Source organism: Oncorhynchus tshawytscha, linkage group LG01 (assembly GCF_018296145.1).
Source record: "Oncorhynchus tshawytscha isolate Ot180627B linkage group LG01, Otsh_v2.0, whole genome shotgun sequence".
Taxonomy (NCBI): Eukaryota; Metazoa; Chordata; class Actinopteri; order Salmoniformes; family Salmonidae; genus Oncorhynchus; species Oncorhynchus tshawytscha.
This window is the reverse complement of record NC_056429.1, coordinates 66387626-66412449: the sequence shown is the minus strand read 5'-3', so window position 1 is coordinate 66412449 and position 24824 is coordinate 66387626. Positions and strand designations below refer to the sequence as shown.

Below are 24824 nucleotides of genomic sequence, written 5' to 3'. Positions count from 1 at the left end.
TGGGAGACACACCAAACATGTGGAAGAAGGTGCTCTGGTCAGATGAAACCAAAATTGAACTTTTTGGCAACAATGCAAAACGTTATGTTTGGCGTAAAAGCAACATAGCTCATCACCCTGAACACACCATCCCCACTGTCAAACATGGTGGTGGCAGCATCATGGTTTGGGCCTGCTTTTCTTCAGCAGGGACAGGGAAGATGGTTAAAATTGATGGGAAGATGGATGGAGCCAAATACAGGACCATTCTGGAAGAAAACCTGATGGAGTCTGCAAAAGACCTGAGACTGGGACGGAGATTTGTCTTCCAACAAGACAATGATCCAAAACATAAAGCAAAATCTACAATGGAATGGTTCAAAAATAAACATATCCAGGTGTTAGAATGGCCAAGTCAAAGTCCAGACCTGAATCCAATCGAGAATCTGTGGAAAGAACTGAAAACTGCTGTTCACAAATGCTCTCCATCCAACCTCACTGAGCTCGAGCTGTTTTGCAAGGAGGAATGGGAAAAAATTTCAGTCTCTCGATGTGCAAAACTGATAGAGACATACCCCAAGCGACTTACAGCTGTAATCGCAGCAAAAGGTGGCGCTACAAAGTATTAACTTAAGGGGGCTGAATAATTTTGCACGCCCAATTTTTCAGTTTTTGATTTGTTAAAAAAGTTTGAAATATCCAATAAATGTCGTTCCACTTCATGATTATGTCCCACTTGTTGTTGATTCTTCACAAAAAAATACAGTTTTATATCTTTATGTTTGAAGCCTGAAATGTGGCAAAAGGTCGCAAAGTTCAAGGGGGCCGAATACTTTCGCAAGGCACTGTACACTGTATTTCCACACTATGAGGTTGGAATAATACTGTGAAATGTTGAAAATTATGATAATGTGTTTGAAAAGACCACTTGAAATTTCAGTCTGTTTTGGTGGGATGGTGTTTTGGCCTGCCAGGTGAAATCACGACGCTCGCCAGAGGTAGCGCACGACACTTGCACCCCTTGAAGCAGGGCAGTGTAAGCAGAATTGTCTCATTGAGCTATTTTTTTTGTTATTTAACTAGGCAAGTCAGTTAAGAACAAATTCTTATTTATAATGACGGCCTACCCTGGTCAAACCCTAACCTGGACAATGCTGGCCCAATCACGGCCGGTTGTGGTACAGCCGGGAGTCGAACCCGGGTCTGTCGTGACACCTCTAGCACTGAGATGCAGTGCCTTAGACCGCTGTGCCACTCGGCAGCTCATACTGTATGAGCTAACACTCATACAGTATAAATAGTAATAACAGAGCAATGTTTTTTAAAAGGCTGAAATGTATACACATTTTCCTAATATCTGAGACTTGTTTTATTGAGTTTTTACCTGAAATTGCAGTAACAGCCTGTTACATTCTGAAATTGTTACAGTAGCTGCTGGCTGCACTGAGCCATGTAAAACTATGGAAGCCCATCCCCACCACCAAACACATGTCAAATGCAGATCATACCAATAGGATATGTTTTTTCATTGTAATATTGTGTGGACATTTCAGAGGTGGCACCACAGGTCCCTGAGTAAATTGTTTTTCTGGGGCCCAGAGTTTTACCCGATCGCGTAGTAACCTAAACAACTCCGGACCTTAGGTGTAGCATACAACATAGTAATAAATCAGCTGTAAAAAAACAAACATTTTATATGGGCTATGATGGGACCAGATCATTTTTATAATCAGGTCAAAAAAACGGGCCCTAGGGAGGATGAAAACATTAAAACCCTTTACACAGACAGAGACAACAACTGCAATTGGACAAAAACTAACTGGGCTGAGGTCACTGTATGCAGGGTGGCATCGTGCAGGCCTTCTGCATCTGTAATTAAAAAGATACTGTGTGAGTATGTCATCACTGTTGATTGACTTAATTCCAATCATTTTGGATTAAAAAGGCAAATATAAACCACATTTGATCACACTCACATTTTCTCAGTACACAAATAAATGGGCCCATTTTAAGCTATAAAAACAGAGCTTAGGCTATAAAAACATGACGTTACGTTTCCCCTGGCCAGGCCCAGATGGGATCAGAATGCTTAGGCTTCTCTAGGCTACCTGCAGATGTGGTTGTTATCAGGAGGCTACAGTTGATCAGACTGAAGAACAGACTAATTGTGCACGTTGACAAATCATGAGGCATTTTATTTTTTGGTGGCGGGTATGGCCTTCCATATAAAACAGCTTGTTGTGGTGAATTCACTTATACCCACGGTTTCAGTCGCAATTTGCTTTTACCACATGATGTTTTGCATGATATTGAAAAAAGAGAAGCCTAGTTTGGGGGTCAATCGTACATTTTTGATAGGCTAACGTTAATTGATGAAGACATGCTGTTAGCAACTCTGTGCTTTTGTATTGAAGCTCAAATATAATGAGTGTAGCCTACAGATGAGAAAATAAACCCTTTGTCTGCACATACAGTACTAGTCAAAAGTTTGGACACCTATTCATTCAAAGGATTTTCTCTATTTTTACTATTTTCTCCACTGTAGAATAATAGTGAAGACAAACTATGAAATAATGCCAAGAGTATGCAAAGTTGTCATCAAGGCAAAATATTTTCATTTGTTTAACACTTTTTTGGTTACTACATGATTCCGTATGTGTTATTTCAGAATTTTTATGTCTTCACTATTATTCTACAATGTAGAAAATAGTTTTTTTTTATAAAAAAAAATGGAATGAGTAGGTGTGTTGTGAATTGTTGCATTATTCAAGAGTGTAATATGGTTTGGTTGCATTATTCAATAGTGTGATATGTTTTAGAAGAACATTTTCTGTCATTGTTGAATATTTTGTGCTTACTGTGATATTTACTGTCAATTTGAGCTGTGGACCAAACATGTTGCATTGCCAGCCACAATGTAAGGCAAGGATGTAATGTGAATTGAAAAGTAGAATTCTCTTTCACCACCCTGCTCCTCAGACTCTCCTTTACACAGTATCTTGTAATGGGAATAGAGCCTAAGAAAGAGAGTTCCAAACCTCTCTGCCAATAACATCTATTTTTCAGTTTTCCCCTCCCCACTCAGACCACTCCCTGACACTTCTAGTAAAATTCTTGCTTTAGAAATTGCTCTTTTATTTGAAAACAATCACAATAAGGTACTTAATTTTTACAGAGAAATTTGATACTGAGATAAAAATGGCTGCATTGGTTCAAGCGGCTCAGTGGGATTTCTCAGAACCAAACTGCTGGCAGCAGAAGCAGTAAAACTAAATTTCATACAGCTGGCACCGGGCCCCAGGCCAAGAAAGGAAATGTACGATTAAATGTGACTTATTTGAAAGAGGGAGAAGGAGAAAATAGAGACGGCGAAAGAGAGAAGAAAGACAGATGTTAATGGAGTGAAAAAATTATTCACCATAAACCACTGCACCATTGAGAAATAATGTGATGAACTCGACGTGACTTGCTGTATAAATAGAGTAAGGAAAATAGGGAGCAATTTCATATACACTCACATTTCAAGTCTGCAAAGATACTGTACCATCTGCTGTAAGAATGAACACCATGCCCTTCTGTGTTTGGCGTCTAGCAATACCAATTACAAATCAGTATCTATCAGCAGACATGGATGACAATGAAATAATCCTGCATTGAGTTTTAGGAGCTAGGCTACAGATGAAGATACAAAGTTCTATTGGATCAATTCACACCTGGGGGGCTCAGTCGGGGGCTCAACTTACTGTTTAGAGTTAGAATAATAGAATACACAAAGTGAAATTTTGCATCTGCAGTTTTTCTATTGTCATGTCAGTCACTAACAGTCAGTCAATTAGCCCAAGTCAGCTAGTTTTTTTTTCGCTTAGGGCCCCCAAAAGGCTAGGGATGGCTCTGACTGCAAGTGTGGATATGGATGTGGGTATGCAAACGCACGAGCGAATGCGGTCTCTCATGACGAAAGACGAAACCCAATTTTTTTTGTGGCCCCCAACCCCATCAAAGTTGCCCTGCCCTACATTAATTCTCCAGAATGCCACTGAGAGGTGAGGGTACCATCCATACTGGTGTGCTTGTCACATCTCAGTGGAACATTCTCCTTTAAATCCATGTTACATCACAATTGTTAAACTCAATATTCCAGATAGTCTTTTATTTTATTTATTTTTGGAAATGAAAAAAAAAGTAACACTGTTCTTTTAGCACGGCAGGATTATTTTCTGCTTCTCTGTTGCTGAACAGTTAACTATGAAAACTCACATTATAAATAGCACCCAGTGACTCTGTAAAAGGCCGATAATAAGTACAGGGAGAGCATATAACATTCTCCTGATCACATAATACAGCAATGATAATACAATATGACTTATGTAAGTAGTAATTTCCTGAAAGCAGGGGGCCGGGTAGGGTGTGCAATCGAGAGGCCATGAAAGGAATTCAGTCCACATGTGAAGGCAGCAGGGAGGCTCTTTGCACAGTGATAGGTTACATTTATGTAAATATAGGGCTTTCTCTTATATAAATCCTTGGTTGAGTTCAAAGCAGGAAATGCCTCTCAGGAACACTTCTCGTAATGAATATCACAGGCAATATCAAAATCAAATGCAACATACTTTCCTGCACACCAGAGGGCAGAATGAGCACAACATGACATGGAAAAGTCAATGAGGGAATTACTCAATGAGGGAAGGAGAGCTTACATTTCTGTGAGGTCAATAAATACTTAACTTCCGCTCATGGCTATTCATCATTGAGCCTTTACATGAGCAGCCATTTTCTATGATGTTCACGGTAGATTTGAGTACGTAACCTATCCACTAATAAAAAATAAAAAAGTTCAATAGGCAAAAGAGACAGACAGTGATTTCTCTAGCATATTGGAATGTAATTAGGCTAAAGACATTTCTTAGTATAATATATTGTTGTAAGATTGTTTGGAAATCAATACAATTATAATTCAGAGACATAGTCATGTCTGTCCCATTAAAATAATGCACTTACATGCCAAACAATCAAATAGGTTTTTATCAACAATTAGCTGGTCTATCATCTGAGTTAAAGGGGATTTACCTGTGGAATCCAAGAAATGCCTAAATCACCAAAGTGCCGGAAACCCCTATAGGCTATTTCATTCAGTACTTTTCCTGGTGCTGAAATTAATTTGAGCTGGCGTTCTGTTTAGTTCATAGGTTTTCTTAATGCGTTAACGGAACCCTATTTTGGGATAGTTTTAAAACAACCTCTTGAAGAGAAGAAGCATAACATAAAATACATATTCATCACCAACTGTTATGTTTAGGCTGCTTCAAAGAACTGGCAAAACAATAACTCCTGTCTGTACAAAAGCAAATACCAATCTTCAGAGCCGAGTCAGAGCGGGATAAACAGACATTGTTCCCTCAGCTTTGGAAAGATTTGGCTTCAAAGCCTCTCTTTTGTAGAAAGTCAACCACTTCAAGTGATCCTGATTCACGCAGTTAAACAGGGCAGTGAAAGGCCTTTTGTCGAGTCTGGAAATACCAGATCTAAAAATGACCTTTACCATTCCCCCAAGGCTAAACTACATTCAACTGCACACAGCTAACCTTAATCATGACAGGTGTTGGGCAATGGATGGTAAGTGTTTGTATTAACTGCTAGATATTATGTCTGTTGTTCACTGCGTAGAACATTATGTTCTTCAATCCAATCTCAACATTAGGAACAGATTTATAATATAGTTAAAAGAGTCTGTTCATCATTACACATCAACAAAAATCACATGAACTGTTCCTAAGCCAAAGGCAAGAATGTTTAAAATAATACTGTGAATTGTTATCAGTATTTCCGAATGTCTAACTCTGCAAGTATGGCACAATTTGCAAGCCCCTAAATGCAAACACTAGGTTTAAAAGCCTAGTATATTTCATGTGGGTTAGTTATTTCTTTGTTGTGCCAGGTGAATGAGGAGGGAGAGCAATCAAACTTCATTCATCTAAGTGCTATCACAGCTGTAATCTGTCCAGTAGTTTTTTCCTATAGCTTGTCATTTTAGGTTCTTACAGCAATGTGTTTTTTTTAACTCATGTTGTAAGATTTGTAACAAAGAGACTTGAGTGTTGCATAGAGGAACAAGAAGCAACACAGAGTAAGGGCTGTGTTTAGGATTTAGTCTACTCTAACATGATCCACGGGGTGGCGACTTGCCAAGTTGTTCCAATTTGTCATGAGCCTATACACTGTGGGATGCATTTTCAATTTGAGGTGCAGCTTGAGTGAGAGCAGAGGCACACCAATACCAGGAGGAATGCATAAAATAATCAATGGTATCGTCTGCAATGTATGCAAAAGAATCCAACCCTGTATCCAACCCAAATAAATATTCACACTCTAGTGTCAATATTTCTAGTGTGAATATTCAGATAAAAAAACGGCCATTACCTGGTATATTAACTAATATGAGTGGAATTTATTGTTATTTGTTATACACTGTACAACCTCTGAGAAAAAAATTCTCAATTGCCTCCACTGTTGCCATGGATATTCCCCCCTGCAATTACATAAAAAAATCCTATGCATGGCAGGCATTAAATCTGCATTAACACAGGAACTATCAGAGTGACAACATGTACAGTATAAATGTAATGTTTCTGTAGCACTAGCAGCTCATACAGAAAGTGAGAGCTTAAATAACTAACGGCAGCAAAAAGCCACTGACCTGTATAATCAAAAAATCAGCATGAAGCGGCATGCAGGGAGAGAATGCAGCAGTCTATTTCAAGGTTATTGATGCCATCTTTTCATGACCTCATTTTTAATTCAGGGAGCAGAGCTCTGACAGCTAATCTTGGGAAACGGTTTAAATAAATATCATTAAAGCTTTCCCAGCTGGAGCTTTAGACCTTGGGTTGGACGTTAAATATAGATTGTTCCCTTTAAGCTAATGCACAGTAGAATGGCTGCAATGAGCAACTTTCCAAATGACAAGTACCTCAGAATGAACAGAACAAAAGATAACCTATGTTCTCTACTGCCTGCTGCTCAACACCATAAATACAGTCATTATTTTGATCTCTATCATTGAAAATAATTTCTCCAAGGCAACCGTTTCAGATGACTTCCATTAAAGAGGTAAATGGATAATGTGGATCATTTCAAATTGCAGTCAGGGCTTGGGGACATTCAAAGTCCCAAACAAAAGACCAAGATCAGCACGTTCAGTTAATATAGTGCAATTACAACCAAATGTTTCCACTACTTCTGACTTAGGAGGGGGGTAAATCAAAAGACGTTAGGATAAATGTTGCATGCTCTAGTTTAAATTACTTATTGTGTTCTCAATGCTGAGTAATCATTAAGTGAAAACAACGACGCCACCAGAGACCAAACACATCCTTCACCAAACCGACAAACAGGGTCATTTATCATATACTTCCAAGGGAGAGAGAATAGCTTTGTTTCCTGAGCTAATACGATGAAGTTAATTGCCCTCCTAGCTGCTGGAATAGTGAGCCTCAGCTAAAATTCTCCTCCCCTGGCCTGTTAGGGTTCAGCTGAGATTTCCCGCTCTCTTTCTGACAGGGTGATATTCACTGCAGTGGGGATATTTTGGGGATGTATTGATTCAGCACAATTTCTCAGCTTTCTGTGGCGGTATTGAGAAAGGCCAGCGCAGCAGTCACACCTCACTGGGCCCCCCCAACCCCCTGTGCTGACACTGTCTATACCAGTCCTCCTACTCATGCAGGGCTAGGAAAGGGCTTTCAAAAGGCAGAGCAAATACAGTCCCTTCTGGCTGCACAGGAAGTTTAATTAAGCTGCAGTGCTATTTGGTATAATCTAACTGCTCAACCATATTCAAGTATCCAATTTTGTATGAACTTGTTCATAGAGCATAGATAAACCTACACATATTGACTGAGCAATGACTGTTTGTCATTTGCCTAGATCTATACACATACTCACTATATGCATTCACAATATTGCTCTGCATGCCCTCTTTTGACACGTAATCTGTGTGTGTATGCATAATATCTTCAGGCTCCACCAGGTATCATATCCGTTTGCTGTTTGCTTTGGTTCGGACCCTCTCAATAAAAAAGGCTAGTTGGAGAGAGAGATGTGTGAATGGTTTGGTGAATATAGCTGTGCTCTGTGTTAGTATGCATGGAGCAGCAGTGTGTGAGAGAGTCTGTGGACATGGCTAAAGACATCATGTCAGGAATAGCAAGGAAGCCTTACTTCCCTAAGCAGGGTTTACATACACCTGATACTGGGGCTGAGAGTAGCACTCCTCTTCCTCCACTGCATTAGGAAAATGGGACAGGGCTTTGTTAATAACTCACCTCTCGTAGTGTCTTCGTGTGCATGTGGCGGCACTTGTGCTCCCTGGGTTTCCACCCAGCTCATCATATACATTTTTCCACTGTCTGCGAACTGTGATCTGAGAGAGAAAATGATTTTAATGATCCTGTATATAACTATGTGATAGCATCTTTATAGATAGTATTAAACACTCACACTAGGAAAATGACAAACAAAGTTATTAAGTGTGCCACAGAGACCATAAAGAATTGTGTCTTTTAAGCCCAGATTGGCTGGGCACCAATTGGTGTATGACACTTAAATAAAATACATCAAATCACCATTATTTGATGCAAAACCATCTCCATAACATGCCACCAGCTATAGCTGGCTACTGCAGTCTCTACCTCAGCAGGGGCAAAACAGGGAAAAGTACAGTACAGTGGTAGAGATGCATAAAATGCCTTTTTATTTATTTATTTTATTTATTTATTTAACCTTTATTTAACCAGGCAAGTCAGTTAAGAACAAATTCTTATTTTCAATGACGGCCTAGGAACAGTGGGTTAACTGCCTGTTCAGGGGCAGAACGACAGATTTGTACCTTGTCAGCTCGGGGGTTTGAACTTGCAACCTTTCGGTTACTAGTCCAACGCTCTAACCACTAGGCTACCCTGCCGCCCACTGCGCCTCCCGAGTGGCGCAGTGGTCTAAGGTACTGCATCGCAGTGCTAGCTGTGCCACTAGAGATTCTGGGTTCGAGCCCAGGCTCTGTCGCAACCGGCTGCGATCGAGGGAGATCCATGGGGTGGCGCACAATTGGCCCAGCGTCATCCGGGTTAGGGGAGGGTTTGGCTGGTAGGGGTGTCCTTGTCCCATCGCGCACTAGCGACTCCTGTGGCACACAGGGCACGCTGACGTTTTTATTTGTTTTGGTCTTCAGTAATGTTTTTTTAGGCTGTTAATGCACACAGAAAACTTTCTCGAGGCAAGCTGAAGTCGGTAGCCAAAGTCTACACCCCTTTGTTGGTGATTGGTTAACAGTAGGGATTCTTCAATGAAGTGTTTGTTGTAATTCAACAGGAGACAAAATAGTTTGTCTATTTTTTCACTTGAGAAATACCGAACCAAACACCTTAGTTAGATGTAATATTGCTCTACTAAGATCACCTCAGCAAAAACATCAAAATTAACAACAGGTTTTTTGAGTAATCTTAGATGAATTCTGACTATTTTAATTCTGACTAGGGTATCTCAAGATGGACAAATATCTATTGCTGCTCTTTTCACATTTTCAGGGCAAACTTTTAAAGGAGTATGTGAGCACACTCATTTGTTCAAACCGAAGCATGCAGAAGACTTATTATACCATTAAATACATACTGTGACTACACAAACCAACCACATGGCTTCCTGCTCACAAAGCAAGCATGAAAGTGATAATCAGCTGTAGATAAAAAGCCTTCAAAGGAAACACATCCCGATTGCATGACAAGTTTCCTGTTTGGTGGCTCGTCTCTCTGTATGACTATATGTGACTAACGAACTAACCAATATTCACAATGCATTTACTCTTCACATCAAAAGATATAAGAATTTTGGAAACACTTCCCAAATTTGTACTGAACAAATGTGAGGTAGGCTGCCAAGTGAAAGGCCCTGTTCTGCTGTCTCACTGTATATAATAGACAGCTTGATTTTAGAGCCTCAACATGGTGAAAAAATGACAGACTTCACAAATGCCCCTGAAATGGAAGGGTAACGTGTTTTCCACTTAGAGGGGGTTTAAAACAAAGGTATCATTTTGCAAAATGTGGGCCTGACCAAGATTGTGAAGTATGGCGCAGGACATATGTAAACACTTACCAACTCATATCCTCCGAGTTTCTGAGCAGCTTGAAACATAGTCCAAAGGTTAACTGTTAGAGGAACAACAAACAGGGAGATCAATGGTATTCAGTCAGATCAACAAATGCAAATATACTGTCACATACACTGCATTCTGAAAGTTTTAGACATTATTGCAAATGTACAGTACCAGTCAAAAGTTTGGACACATATACTCATTCAAGGGTTTTTCTTTATTTTACTATTTTCTAAAACTATGAATTCAAAACTATGAAATCACACATATGAAATCATGTAGTAACCAAAAAAGTGTTAAACAAATCAAAATATATTTTATAATTGAGATTCTTCAAGTATCCACCCTTTGCTTTGATGACAGCTTTGAACCCTCTTGGCATCCTCTCAACCAGCTTCATAAGGTAGTATATTATTTAACCATTATTTAACTAGTCAAGTCAGTTAAGAACAAATTCTTATTTACAATGACAGCCCATTTGTAAAACCCCCCCGGCCAAACCCTCTGCTAACCCGGACGACACTGGGTCAATTGTGGGACTCCCGATCATGGCCGGTTGTAATACAGCCTGAGATCGAACCTGGGTCTGTAGTGACACCTCTGAGATGCAGTGCCTTAGACCCCTGTACCACTCAGGAGGCTCACCTGGAATACATTTCAATTAACAGGTGTGGCTTGTTAAAAGTTAATTTGTGGAATTCCTTTCCTTCTAAATGCGTTTGAACCAATCCATTGTGTTGTGACTAGGTAACGGTGGGATACAGAAGATAGCCCTATTTGGTAAAAGACCATGTCCTTACTATGGCAAAAACAGCTCAAATAAGCAAAGAGAAATGACAGTCCATCATTACTTGACATGAAGGTCAGTCAATACACAAAATTTCAAGTGCAGTCGCAAAAAACATGAAGCGCTATGATGAAACTGGCTCTCATGAGGACCGCCACAGTAAAGGAAGACCCAGAGTTACCTCTGCTGCAGAGGATCAGTTCAGTTAGAGTTAAGCGTGTCCGCCCTCATCTCCTGTCTCTCAGGGAAGGCCCTGGATTGGGCCAACGCTGTATGGGAGGAAGGAGGAGCGGTGCTGGACCAATTCAAGGATTTCACCCGCTGCTTCAGGGCATTTTTCAAACGTCTCGTACACCTGAGAAAGGAGACGAGGAGCGCACAGGAGTTTGCATTGGACTTCCGGACCCTGGCCGCCAGCGCGGGGTGGAACGACAGGGCCCTGATCGATCACTACCGTTGTAGTTTACCTGAGGACGTCCGTCGGGAGTTGGCCTGTAGGGACACAACTCTGACCTTCGACCAGCTGGTGGACATGTCCATAAGGTCGAATAACCTGCTGGCTACCCGCGAACGTCCAGATCGGGGTCTGTCGATTCCATCCCCCAGCACCACCGCTCCAACGCACCATCTGTGGCTGCAGAGGGCACACTGCTCAAGTTTATTTTTTTGTGAAGAAGAAGGATGGAGGTCTGTGCCTGTGTATTGACTATCGAGGCATCAACCAAATCACTGTAAGATACAGTTACCTGCTGCCTCTCATCGCCAGTGCGATCGGAGTCAATGCACGGGGCGCGCTTCTTCACAAAATTGGACTTCAGGAGAGCTTACAACCTGGTGCGTATCCGGGAGGGGGATGAGTGGAAGACAGCATTTAGTACCACATCAGGGCACTATGAGTACCTCATCATGCCGTACTGGTTGATGAATGCTCCATCAGTCTTTCAGGCCTTTGTTTACAAGATTTTCAGGACCTGCACGGGCAGGGTGTAGTGGTGTATATCGACGACATTCTGATATACTCCACTACATGCGCCGAGCATGTGTCCCTGGTGCGCAAGGTGCTTGGTCGACTGTTGGAGCATGACCTGTACGTCAAGGATGAGAAATGCCTGTTTTTTTCAACATTCCGTCTCTTTCCTAGGTTACCGCATTTCCACTTCAGGTGTGGAGATGGAGAGTGACCGCATTTCAGCCGTGCGTAATTGGCCGACTCCCACCACGGTAAAGGAGGTGCAGAACTTTTTAGGGTTTGCCAACTACTACCGGAGGTTTATCCGGGGTTTTGGTCAAGTAGCGGCTCACATTACCTCACTGCTAAAGGGGGGACCGTTTGCAGTGGTCGGCTGGGGCGAACAGGGCTTTTGGTCACCTGAAGGCTCTGTTTACCTCGGCTCCGGTGCTGGCTCATCCGGATCCCTCTTTGGCAATCATAGTGGAGATGGACGCGTCCGAGGCTGGGATAGGAGCCGTGCTCTCTCAGCGCTCGGGTACGCAACCAAAGCTCCGCCCCTGTGCCTTCTTTTTGAAGAAGCTCAGCTCGGCGGAGCGAAACTATGATGTGGGGGACCGGGAGCTGTTGGCTGTTGTCAAGACCTTGAAGGCATGGAGACATTAGCTTGACGGGGCTAAACACCCTTTTCTCATCTGGACTGACCACCGCAATCTGGAGTACATCCAGGCGGCGAGGAGACTGAACCCTCACCAGGCAAGGTGGGCCATGTTCTTCACCCGTTTTGTCTTCACCCTGTCCTACAGACCAGGTTCCCAGAACGCTAAGGCAGACGCACTGTCACGGATGTATGACACAGAAGAGCGGCCCATGGATCCCACTCCCATACTTCCGGCCTCTTGCCTGGTGGCACCGGTGGTGTGGGAGCTGGACGCTGACATCGAGCGGGCGTTACGTACAGAGCCCACTCCCCCTCAATGTCCAGCTGGGCGTCTGAACGTTTCGTCTGCTGTCCGCGACTGTTTGATCTATTGTGCCCATACGTCATCCTCCTCTGGTCATCCGGGCATCGGTCGGACAGTGCGCTGTCTTAGTGGGAAGGACTGGTGTTCCACTTTAGCTAAGGACGTGAGGGTTTATGTCTCCTACTGCTCGGTGTGTGCCCAGTGCAAGGCCCCTAGGCATTTGCCCAGAGGGAAGTTACAACCCTACCTGTTCCACAACGGCCGTGGTCGAACTTGTCGGTGGATTTCCTAACGGATCTTCCTCCATCACAGGGTAACACCATGATCCTGGTCGTTGTGGATCGGTTTTCTAAGTCCTGTCGTCTCCTCCCTTTGCCCGGTCTCCCTACGGCCCTACAGACTGCGGAGGCCCTGTCTACACACTTCTTCCGTCAGGGGCGGCAGGGTAGCCTAGTGGTTAGAGCATTGGACTAGTAACAGAAAGGTTGCAAGTTCGAATCTCCGAGCTGACAAGGTACCAATCTGTCGTTCTGCCCCTGAACAGGCTGTTAACCCACTTTTCCTAGGCCGTCATTGAAAATAAGAATTTGTTCTTAACTGACTTGCCTAGTAAAATAAAGGTACAATTTCTTTTTTTAAACTACGGGGTGCCTGAGGACATAGTATCTCATCGAGGTCCCCAGTTCATGTCAAGGGTCTGGAGGGCGTTCATGGAACGTCTGGGGGTCTCGGTCAGCCTTATCTCTGGTTTTCACCCCGAGAGTAACGGGCAGGTGGAGGGAGTGAACCAGGATGTGGGTAGGTTTCTGCGGTCCTGGCCAGGGGAGGGCGGCGCTCGTGCCCTGGGCAAATATGGCCCAGAACTCACTCCTTCACTAACCTCTCCCCCCTCCAGTGCATCCTGGGGTACCAGCCAGTCCTCGCGCCTTGGCATCAGAGCCAGATCGAGGCTCCTGTGGTGGACGACTGGTTTAGGCTCGCTGAGGAGACATGGGACGCCGCTCATGTGCACCTTCAGCGGGTCGTGAGGCGCCAGAAAGCCAAGGCAGATCACCACCGCAGTGAGGCCCCGATGGAACGGGTCTGGCTCTGGACACGAAACCTGCCCCTCCGCCTGCCCTGCCGGAAGCTGGGCCCGCAGTTTGTGGGGCCATTTAAAGTCCTGAGGAGACTGAACGAGGTATGTTACAGGTTACAGCTTCCCCCCGATTATCGTATTAACCCCTCGTTCCATGTGTCTCTCCTCAGGCCGGTGGTAGCTGGTCCACTCCAGGAGTCTGAGATGCGGAAGGTTCCTCCTTCCCCTCTGTACATCGAGGGGCCCCCGGTGTATGCAGTTCGATCAATATGGGATTCGAGGCGTCGGGTGAGGGGCCTTCAGTAACTCGTGGAGTGGGAGGGGTACGGTCCGGAGGAGAGATGCTGGGTGCCGGTGGAAGACGTATTGGACCCCTCGATGCTGCGGGAGTTCCACCGTCTCCGTCGGGATCGCCCTGCGCCTTGTCCTCCGGGTCATCCCCGAGGTCGGTGCGCTGCTGGAGCCACGCGTCAAGGGGGGCTACTGTCACAACTTCAGCCGAAGTCGGTCCCTCTCCTTGTTCAGGCAGTGTTCGGGGGTCGATGTCACCGGCTTTCTAGTCATCGCCAATCCACTTTTCATTTTCCATTTGTTTTGTCTTTGTTTTCTACACACCTGGTTTCTATTCCCCAATTACATGTTCATTATTTAACCCTCTGTTTCCCCCATGTTGGTGTGCGTGTTTGTTTATTATGTTCAGGTTGTATTATTTAACCAGGTAGGCTAGTTGAGAACAAGTTCTCATTTACAACTGCGACCTGTCCAAGATAAAGCATAGCAGTGTGAACAGACAGCAACACAGAGTTACACATGGAGTAAACAATAAACAAGTCAATAACGCAGTAGAAAAAAAGAAAAGAAAAAGAAAAAGGAGTCTATATACATTGTGTGCAAAAGGCATGAGGAGGTAGGCGAATAATTACAATTTTGCAGATTAACACAGGAGTGATAAATGATCAGATGGTCATGTGCAGGTAGAGATACTGGTGTGCAAAAGAGCAGAAAATTAAATAAATAAAACCAGTATGGGGATGAGGTAGGTAAATTGGGTGGGCTATTTACCGATGGACTATGTACAGCTGCAGCGATCGGTTAGCTGCTCAGATAGCAGATGTTTAAAGTTGGTGAGGGAGATAAAAGTCTCCAACTTCAACGACTTTTGCAAATAGTTCCAGTCACAGGCAGCAGAGAACTGGAAGGAAAGGCGGCCAAATGAGGTGTTGGCTTTAGGGATGATCAGTGAGATACACCTGCTGGAGCGCGTGCTACGGGTGGGTGTTGCCATCGTGACCAGTGAACTGAGATAAGGCAGAGCTTTACCTAGCATGGACTTGTAGATGACCTGGAGCCAGTTGGTCTGGCGACGAGTATGTAGCGAGGGCCAGCCGACTAGAGCATACAGGTCGCAGTGGTGGGTGGTATAAGGTGCTTTAGTAACCAAGCGGATGGCACTGTGATAACCTGCATCCAGTTTGCTGAGTAGAGTATTGGAAGCCATTTTGTAGATGACATCGCCAAAGTCGAGGATCGGTCGGATAGTCAGTTTTACTAGGGTAAGTTTGGAGGCGTGAGTGAAGGAGGCTTTGTTGCGAAATAGAAAGCCGATTCTAAATTTGATTTTGGATTGGAGATGTTTGATATGAGTCTGGAAGGAGAGTTTACAGTCTAGCCAGACACCTAGGTACTTATAGATGTCCACATATTCTAGGTCGGAACCATCCAGGGTGGTGATGCTAGTCGGGCGTGCGGGTGCAGGCAGCGAACGGTTGAAAAGCATGCATTTGGTTTTACTAGCGTTTAAGAGCAGTTGGAGGCCACGGAAGGAGTGTTGTATGGCATTGAAGCTTGTTTGGAGGTTAGATAGCACAGTGTCCAAGGAAGAGCCAGAAGTATACAGAATGGTGTCGTCTGCGTAGAGGTGGATCAGGGAATCGTCCGCAGCAAGAGCAACATCATTGATATATACAGAGAAAAGAGTCGGCCCGAGAATAGAACCCTGTGGCACCCCCTTTATGGCTGGTATTGTTTGCCGGGTTTGTTATTATGCCCGTTACTTACGAGTGACCGGTATTTTCACACACCTTTAGTATTTGTTTTATACTGGTGCAGTTCGTGGAATAAACTACCTTGTACACTTATCTCTCCTCTCCTGCGCCTGATTCCATGCACCAGTTACCCACAGCCTGACAACTGTATATATAAAAAAACGTATATATCACATTTACATATGTATTCAGTACTTTGTGGAAGCACCTTTGGCAGCGATTACAGCCTTAAGTCTTCTTGGGTATGACGCTACTAGCTTGGCACGCCTGTATTTGGGGAGTTTCTCTCATTCCCTGCAGATCCTCTCAAGCTCTGTCAGGTTGGATGGGGAGCGTCGCTGCACAGCTATTTTCAGGTCTCTCCAGAGATGTTTGATCAAGTTCAAGTCCGGGCTCTGGCTGGGCCACTCAAGGACATTCAGAGACTTGTCTGCATTGTCTTGGCTGTGTGATTGGGGTTGTTGTCCTGTTGGAAGGTTAATCTTACGCCCCAGTCTGAGGTCCTAAGCGCTCTGGAGCAGATTTTCATTAAGGGTTTCTCTGTACTTTGCTCCATTAATCTTTCCCTCGATCCTGACTAATCTCCCAGTCCCTGTCGCTGAAAAACATCCCCACAGCATGATGCTGCCACCACCATGCTTCACCGTAGGGATGGTATTGGCCAGATGATGAGCGGTGCCTGGTTTCCTCCAGATGTGACACTTGGCATTCAGGCCAAAGTGTTCAATCTTGGTTTCATCAGACCAGAGAATCTTGTTTATCATGGTCTGAGAGTCCTATAGGTGTCTTTTGGGCTGTCATGTGCCTTTTACTGAGGAGTGGCTTCAGTTAGGCCACTCTACCATAAATGCCTGATTGTTGGAGTTCTACCATCTCCACAAAGGGACTCTGGAGCTCTGCCAAGTGACCATCGGGTTCTTGGTCACCTCTCTGACCAAGTCCCTTCTCCCCCTATTGCTTGGTTTGGACGGCCGGCCAGCTCAAGGAAGAGTCTTGGTGGTTCCAAACTTCTTCCATTTAAGAATGATGGAGGCCGCTGTGTTCTTGGGGACCTTCAATGCTGCAGAAATATGTTGGTATCCTTCCCCAGATCTGTGCCTCAACACAATCCTGTCTCGGAGCTCTACAGACAATTCCTTCAACCTCATGGCTTGGTTTTTGCTTAATTGCATTTACCACAGGTGGACTACAATCAGGTTGTAGAAACATCTAAAGGATGATCAATGGAAACAGGATGCACCTGAGCTCCATTTCGAGTCTCATAGCAAGAAATACTTATGTAAATAAGGTATCTGTTTTTTATTTATAATACACTTGAAAAAAATCTAAACCTGTTTTGACTTTGTCATTATGGAGTATTGTGTGAGATTGATGAGGATTAAAAAAAAAACATTTTTAGAATGAGGCTGTAATGTAAAAGAATTTGGAAAAAGTGAAGGGGTCTGAATACTTTCCAAATGTACTGTAGCTACATAAACTACTGTAGATACAGCCTGACACCTAGCTAGCTCTGTAACACTTCAGCTGAAGGGGATTTGAATAAACACCATTATGAGCATCAAGTATTACTTGACATGTTAGCACTCGTTACCAATGTTGGCTCAAATGCCAATGCCATTTTGCATAGAATTTTACATGCAAATATCCAATGACAGATGATATTCACATGGATTAGAGCAGTTGTGTAGTATAGTGATTAGGCAGGTGATCAAAATCCAACAAAGACCCGTTCAGATGAAGCTTGAAATCATTCCATCTCTGACAGTATATTTCCCCACAAACAATGAACCCACTTTATTGTGCAATTTTCCAAACAATGACATTTGTATCTGCTTTCTGTAACATCATTGTAACATCATTTTTATATGAAGACCTATAAATAAGGAAGGTTCGCCTAGGGAGAAATCCATCAAAATTCAATCTTTGCGTACACAAAGGCTTGCATTTTTCAAAATGACATTTTCCTATCTCTGCATTTGACAGCATTGATTTTTCCTTTCTCCTCTTCCGTGGCTGTTGTCAATGAACAGGCAGAATAACAAAGGAAGCTGGGTGGGTTCTATTTGAACTGCAGAATGGCATTGTGTTTTCAACTGGATAGCAGCTAAGGCCTATTAATGGGGTTGTTATGCATAGACTGTAATTACCACAATAGCAAGCAGAATTAGGAAGCACAGAAAGGAGAAAGCAAATAAGAGAATACTTCTTTCTTAGATTACTTCCAGCCTGTTTTTTCTCTAATTCACTCTATTCAACAGGGCAATTATCACAGAGATAAAGATGGCAAAACAGATGAAACACAATGTAGACTAAAACAGACAAGTTCAAACAGGTAAATAATAAACAAGGCAAAAATAACCTCTCTAAAGGCAACCTGAAATAATGTGCATCACCTCCCCCGCCCAACACATGAAAACCAATTCCCCAACTCCTCATTCTCCTATTTGCGACTAATGCAATTTAAAATGTGCAATGTGATGTCAAACTGTACCAACACTGACACACACTCCCAGCCCCCTCCTTGTACATTCAGAATGTGGTACCAACACTGGGAATAGCTGTTTGTTCAAGTGAATGGAATATAATGAAACCTCTTTTTGTCATGTGGCTTTTCTTCTTTTGAAGTTCATTTATCTTACGTCCTGTGCAGCGAGCAGGCACACTGCTAAAGCTAAATAGAAGGCAAAGAAGACCCAAAGAAGCTTCCTTTCTAGTGGAACAGATAACAAACGTTGTGCTGGAGCTATAGCATTGCCCTGTGTAGAATATGCCATTAAAATAAAGTGGATAGATTGACTGATTCACGTACAGTATTTCACCTGTATCTGCACTGCTCTGTCTGCCCTACATTGTGCTTTAGAGGAAGTGGAATTGGTAGCTCGGTGTGCATTTCAGAGCCTATGGTTTAGAGAAGAATATGTCATTAAATGGCTTCTGTTAACAATCACGCAAAGCATGTAGGAGGCACATTGAAAGAGGACAAGAATACATGTGTATTACCGTTCGACAATCCAGTGCTTTAAAACAGTTGTTTTCTTAATTATAGACCACTCATAAAAGCAAATCCAAAAACAAAATTTCCATAACAGGAAAGTTTTGCTTTGATACTTGAGGCTATTGCAGTGACTGAAAGGAATCATGAAAGCTGATTGCGTCTGAGCATATTTTGTAGTAGTTCTATTTTTTTAAACAGTCAAGTTGCCAAGGACAAGTTTAAATTGCATTATTGGAAGCTTTAATGAGAAGAGTCTTGCTTGGATTGTAATTCAGAACATGTACTGTATGTAAAACAGTTGGGGTTATGCTTCGATTCAAACGATGCTATGCTGTAAACTCAGTAACTACAATATGCATGCATACTGAGTCACTATCATATCATCTCAACCACATTGGCCAACTTAAGAACAGCCTCTTTGGTGTGAAGATGACGTCTCTTTCCAAATATCTATATGGAGTTTAATCGTGAACCACAGCTTACATTTGTATAGAGAGACTAACATGTAAAACAGCTCACCTCTTTTTGTATGGAGTGAATTGCACCACAATGACGCATGGCTGTTCCGAGAAATAATATTGAATGACGGTTCTTGTATGGTTCTCTATATAAGACATAATCTTCCCTAGCATGTGAGACCTCATTGTTGTGAAGTGAAACATTCGACCTACATAAGAAGCGTTTGATCTGAGAGAGATGTGTTTCCCATGCATGCGACACTCTGACAGTGTGAGAAGAAGCGTTATGGACCCACATATGATGCTTTTTACAGGACCTGGTGTGTGAAGATTATATATCCTATATGCAAAGCTTATATGAATATAAAAGGAAGATATTTCACTCACTCTGCTTAAATCCCAGGAAGGGGATCCTATCGATAGGTGTGTCCCTGTCTTTCATGTACTTGTATAGGGCTACTAGGAAGGCCTGCTCGTCTGGCCGACTCTCATTTGATGATTCCTCATCCTCTTCTTTCTCCTCCTTCTTCTCCCTCTCCACCTTCTCCTCCACAGATGCCTGTTTACAGATTCTGGGTTTGGCCATTGTGCCTCTGGTGGGAACCGTCAACTTGCAGTTAGGTTTTACCTGTAGGAAATATAAGAGTGGAAGTTGAAGGGTTAACATTCAACTGGAAGTGGGGGCTATTTAACGAATACATGATTCTGTCAAAAGTATTATCATATCACTCCATATAAATCGCAACCTTTACATTTTTTATTAAACCAAACTGAAATAAAGTTAAGTGGATGGCGAAGGCACACAAAGATGGAGGAATTCCGATATGATGTCATTGTTTTAAACTGCGGCTAGTGACATGGTTCAATGTGCAAATAAACCAGCATAATCTTTTTTTTTTTTTTTTTGCAGTCTGGGAACTAGAATTGGGATCAAGTTTACTGTGCTAATGCAGATACAAAAAAATGAGTAATGGAGAGCAGTGTATAATCCAACGAATTTAGCAAAATAGGTATTTGTGGTAAGTACATGGGGGCCATCATCTTTATGCATGTCTGCTATTAAATCAAATGTTACGTGAGTAGTGTACCTTGGTGTGAGACTTGTTCTCTGGGGTGCTGGGTTCTTGGGGTCCCTGAGGCCCCTGACTGTGGCCCTGGGAGTCCCTTCGCTGGGACACTGACAGTTTCTTCTTCCGTGGCCGACCCTTCAGGTTAGGGGCTGAGAGTATGGGGACAAACCATGTGCTGGTTAGTATTCCTAGTGACAATGTTTCTGGGGAAAGAAAGACACAACCACACACAGGGCCTAGGGAAGGAAGATAAGCAAGCTAATTCTGAATTATTTGTATAATAAGCATTTAGCAAATAAACATTTCCATTCTAGGTTTCAGGAGTGTAGCATAAAAACTATGTAAACATCTGAATAACAATTCCAATCCTCTAAAGTTACATCCATGAGAACATTAGGTGATGTTGTTGCACAACACATACACTGATCTAATCTTTATTTCCATTCTTAGTTCCCTTGTAACTCGCTGATTTGAGACCTTCAATATTGTCAGTTGTAAAACACATAAACCTGTCTGATTGGAGTCCTTTGTTAGAGGTATGCAGATAATTCCACAGTACACAAAGCATTTTCAAACCTCCAGAGTCTTTCTACGGTCACATTTTATGTTAACCACCAACTGTATTGTAACATCTTGGCAGACTGCCTTCCACTGTAACAATAACAATGATAAACTAAAAGGAGAGAGGAGGCACTCGATTTGAGCCAGGTTAAGTCAAGTCGTTCAGAGCGACATTCCGTGTGCAATGACAATTAAATTACGTCCAAGGTTAGAGGCAGCCAGGGGAATATTTTTTTGCAGAATCAAATTCTCATCATGGTTTGAAGAAAAAAAATGTTAAAAAAACAAACCCCAATGAAATCAAGGAGGAAGTAATTACAGTTGGTGAACGCTATTGTGACTCAATGACCTTTCACTTCACATTCTTTCGAAAACAGGCAGGGAAAAAGGCAAGGAAAATTACACCATGTTCTGTAATCAGCTTGGCAACTGCAAGTTTTCACAATACTTGGCCTGATTGTAATACAGGACAGTGCACTGTATTTTCTTTTCTCTTTCTTTCTTTCTTTCTTTCTTTCTTTCTTTCTTTCTTTCTTTCTTTCTTTCTTTCTTTCTTTCTTTCTTTCTTTCTTTCTTTCTTTCTTTTTTCTTTCTTTCTTTCTTTCTTTCTTTCTTTCTTTCTTTCTTTCTTTCTTTCTTTCTTTCTTTCTTTCTTTCTTTCTTTCTTTCTTTCTTTCTTTCTTTCTTTCTTTCTTTCTTTCTTTCTTTCTTTCTTTCTTTCTCCCTCTATAAAGTTGAAGTCTTACAATACCCTGAAGTCCAATCCTTTGCGTAATGGATGACTCATGAATGTTAATACAAACGAGCTGACCTGAGCTCTACCTCATTGAGATTTGTTTTTCACCATGTGACATCAGTTTAAACAAGAAATTCCACATCTAAAACAGGCCTACGTAGGAAACAGTGCATAAATAATACTCTCAGGCCTCTATTTTTCAGCTGGGGTTAAAGAGGTGCTAGTGTCAAACACACGTTAGTTTGCAATTTCGTCATGTAAAAACGGGCATTTTCCAGCCCTAAAACCAGGTTCGGCCATTTATATGTCTTATATCAGCTCGCTTGTGCTCAGATAGGCAGGGTGGGAATATTTGAGGTGTGTCCTTAAAAACATGATCCAAAGGGCTAATTTCTGGCAGTGTTGTTAGGGATATTTCAGACCAACCAAAAGCTGGTTTTAGCGGTAATGCAGTTGGTTACAGTGCAATTGGAAAGTATTCAGACCTCCTTGACTTTTCCACATTTTGTTACATTACAGCCTTATTCTAAAATTGATTAAATAAAAAAATGTCCTCATCAATCTACACAAAATAGCCCATAATGAATAAGCGAAAACAGATTTTTAGACATTTTTGCACATTTATAAAAACCCAAAACAGAAATACCTATTTACATAAGTATTCAGACCCTTTGCTATGAGACTCAAAATTGAGCTCAGGTGCATCCTGTTTTCATTGATCATCCTTGAGATGTTTCTACAAGTTGATTGCAGTCCACCTGTGGTAAATTCAATTGATTGGCCATGATTTGGAAAGGCACACACCTGTCTATATAAGGTCCCACAGCTGACAGTGCATATCAGAGCAAAAAACAAGCCATGAGGTCGAAGGAATTGTCCGTAGAGCTCCGATTGTATCGAGGCACAGTTCTGGGCAAGGGGACCAAAACATTTCTGTAGCATTGAAGGTCCCCAAGAACACAATAGCCTCCAACATTATTAAATGGAAGAAGTTTGGAACTACCAAGACTCTTCTTAGAGCTGGCCGTCTGGCCAAACTGAATAATAGGGGGAGAAGAGTGTTGGTCAGGAAAGTGACCAAAAACCAGATGGAAATGGGAGAACATTCCAGAAGGACAACCATCTCTGCAGCACTCCACCAATAAGGCATTTATGGTAGAGTGGCCAGACAGAAACCACTCCTCAGTAAAAGGCACATGACTGCCAGCTTGGAGTTTACCAAAAGGCACCTAAAAACTCTCAGACAATGAGAAACAAGATTCTCTGGTCTGATGAAACCAAGATTGAACTCTTTGGCCTGAATGTCAAGCATCACGTCTGGAGGAAACCTGGCACTATCCCTACGGTAAAGCATGGTGGCAGCATCATGCTGTGGGGATGTTTTTCAGCAGCAGGGACTGTGAGACTAGTCAGGATCGAGGGAAAGATGAATGGAGCAAAATACAGAGATCCTTGATGAAAACCTGCTCCAGAGCGCTCAGGACCTCAGACTGGGTCGAAGGATCACCTTCCAACAGGACAGTGACCCTAAGCACACAGCCAAGACAATGCAGGAGTGGCTTTGGGACAAGTCTCAATGTCCGTGAGTGGGCCAGCCAGATCCTGGACTTGAACCCGATTGAACATCTCTGAAGAGACCTGAAAATAGCTGTGCAGCAATGCTCTCCATCCAACCTGACAGAGCTTGAAGAATGGGAGAAACTACCCAAATACTGGTGTGCCAAGCTTGTAGTGTCATACCCAAGAAGACTCGAGGCTGTAATCACTGCCAAAGGTGCTTCAACAAAGTACTGAGTAAACGGCCTGAATACTTATGCAAATGTGATAGTTTTTTATTTTTAATACATTTGCAAACATTTCTAAAAAACTGTTTTTGGTTTGTTAATACGGGGTATTGTGTATAGATCGATGAGCGGGGGAAAAAAACAATTTAATCAGTTTTAGAATAAGGCTGTAACGTAACAAATTGTGAAAAAAGTCAAGGGGTTTAAATACTTTCACAAATGCACTTAATAGTATGAATCTTGACAGCGGAAACGGAGCCTATCGAGCCGTGATGCACACTGCCCATATGCACATGGAATGAGAGTAGCCTAATGTGCTTTTGGTGCCTGCATACTTCGTATTTAGTAACACCAAAAAACATGTTTTTTTCCATTAAAAACCAAAATTATCCTCCCCCCTCTCAATTAAGTATTTTTTTTGTCTGCCCATTGCAATCGCGTTGTAGTCAAAACTGTTGATAAAAAGTTTGTCTCCTGAGACCGCTTGGAAATAAATCTTAATTATAAATTAAAATATAAAGCAGTGAGCTGACATTCCCTTTTTATTTATTCATTGCAGGCAGGCCCACATTATGTTAGCGTTTTGGACCTGCATAAAACCCCTTCCGTGATGTAGGCTACGTGTCCACACCCATCATGAAATAAGAGATGAGAACCTCCGGTGAATACCGATTCAACATTGTATTTGGAAGATATCTGTAACCTGTAAAAATAGCTTGTTTTCCCAAGCCCTCCCTTAGGTCTACTATAACGACGGCTGGTTCAACAGCAATGCGTGATGATTTTATGATATCATTATATTTTAAATGTATTTATTGTTGTTGTTTTCATTTAATTTTATTACAACCAATATTATTAGAATGATTCACCTTCCTGGTTTTATGCTTACCACGTCCGTGGCGCGCATGCAATGCAACTTCTGATGTGTGAATGTGATCAGATCTGTAAGATGGTTCCGTCTATGTTCATAAAACATAGGCCTATTTGGGAGCAGACCCTATGTCAGTGTGAATGCTATAGAAGCCATGCAACTACTTGGAACAATGTGGACTGGATTCAAGTTAACTATTTATCCAAGATGGGTCTACATTTAGTTATTTTGTTTCTGTAAGATATCTAACAAACTATAACAGACTAACATTGGAATTGGAGTCGATTCCAAGGCAACATATAAAAGACCGTAAATACACAACTTGAAGCAACCACATATTTCGTCATGAAGCATGTTCTGATTGGCCAGTGCCTCGACACACGCACAACTTGTTTAGTCATC

At 42.4% G+C, this 24824-nt stretch overlaps 1 protein-coding gene across 1 annotated transcript in view; it reads right to left on the bottom strand.

The window, feature by feature from the left end:
- LOC112255209 (AT-rich interactive domain-containing protein 5B) overlaps positions 1 to 24824 on the bottom strand; it is a 79115-nt gene that overhangs the window by 5011 nt on the left and 49280 nt on the right. The window contains exons 5-8 of the mRNA XM_024428253.2: positions 20489 to 20619; positions 19788 to 20028; positions 10126 to 10178; positions 8301 to 8398 (exon numbers count right to left, since the gene is read on the bottom strand). Of these exons, the coding sequence (XP_024284021.1) occupies positions 8301 to 8398; positions 10126 to 10178; positions 19788 to 20028; positions 20489 to 20619 (523 nt within the window). The remainder of the gene's footprint in view (positions 1 to 8300; positions 8399 to 10125; positions 10179 to 19787; positions 20029 to 20488; positions 20620 to 24824) is intronic.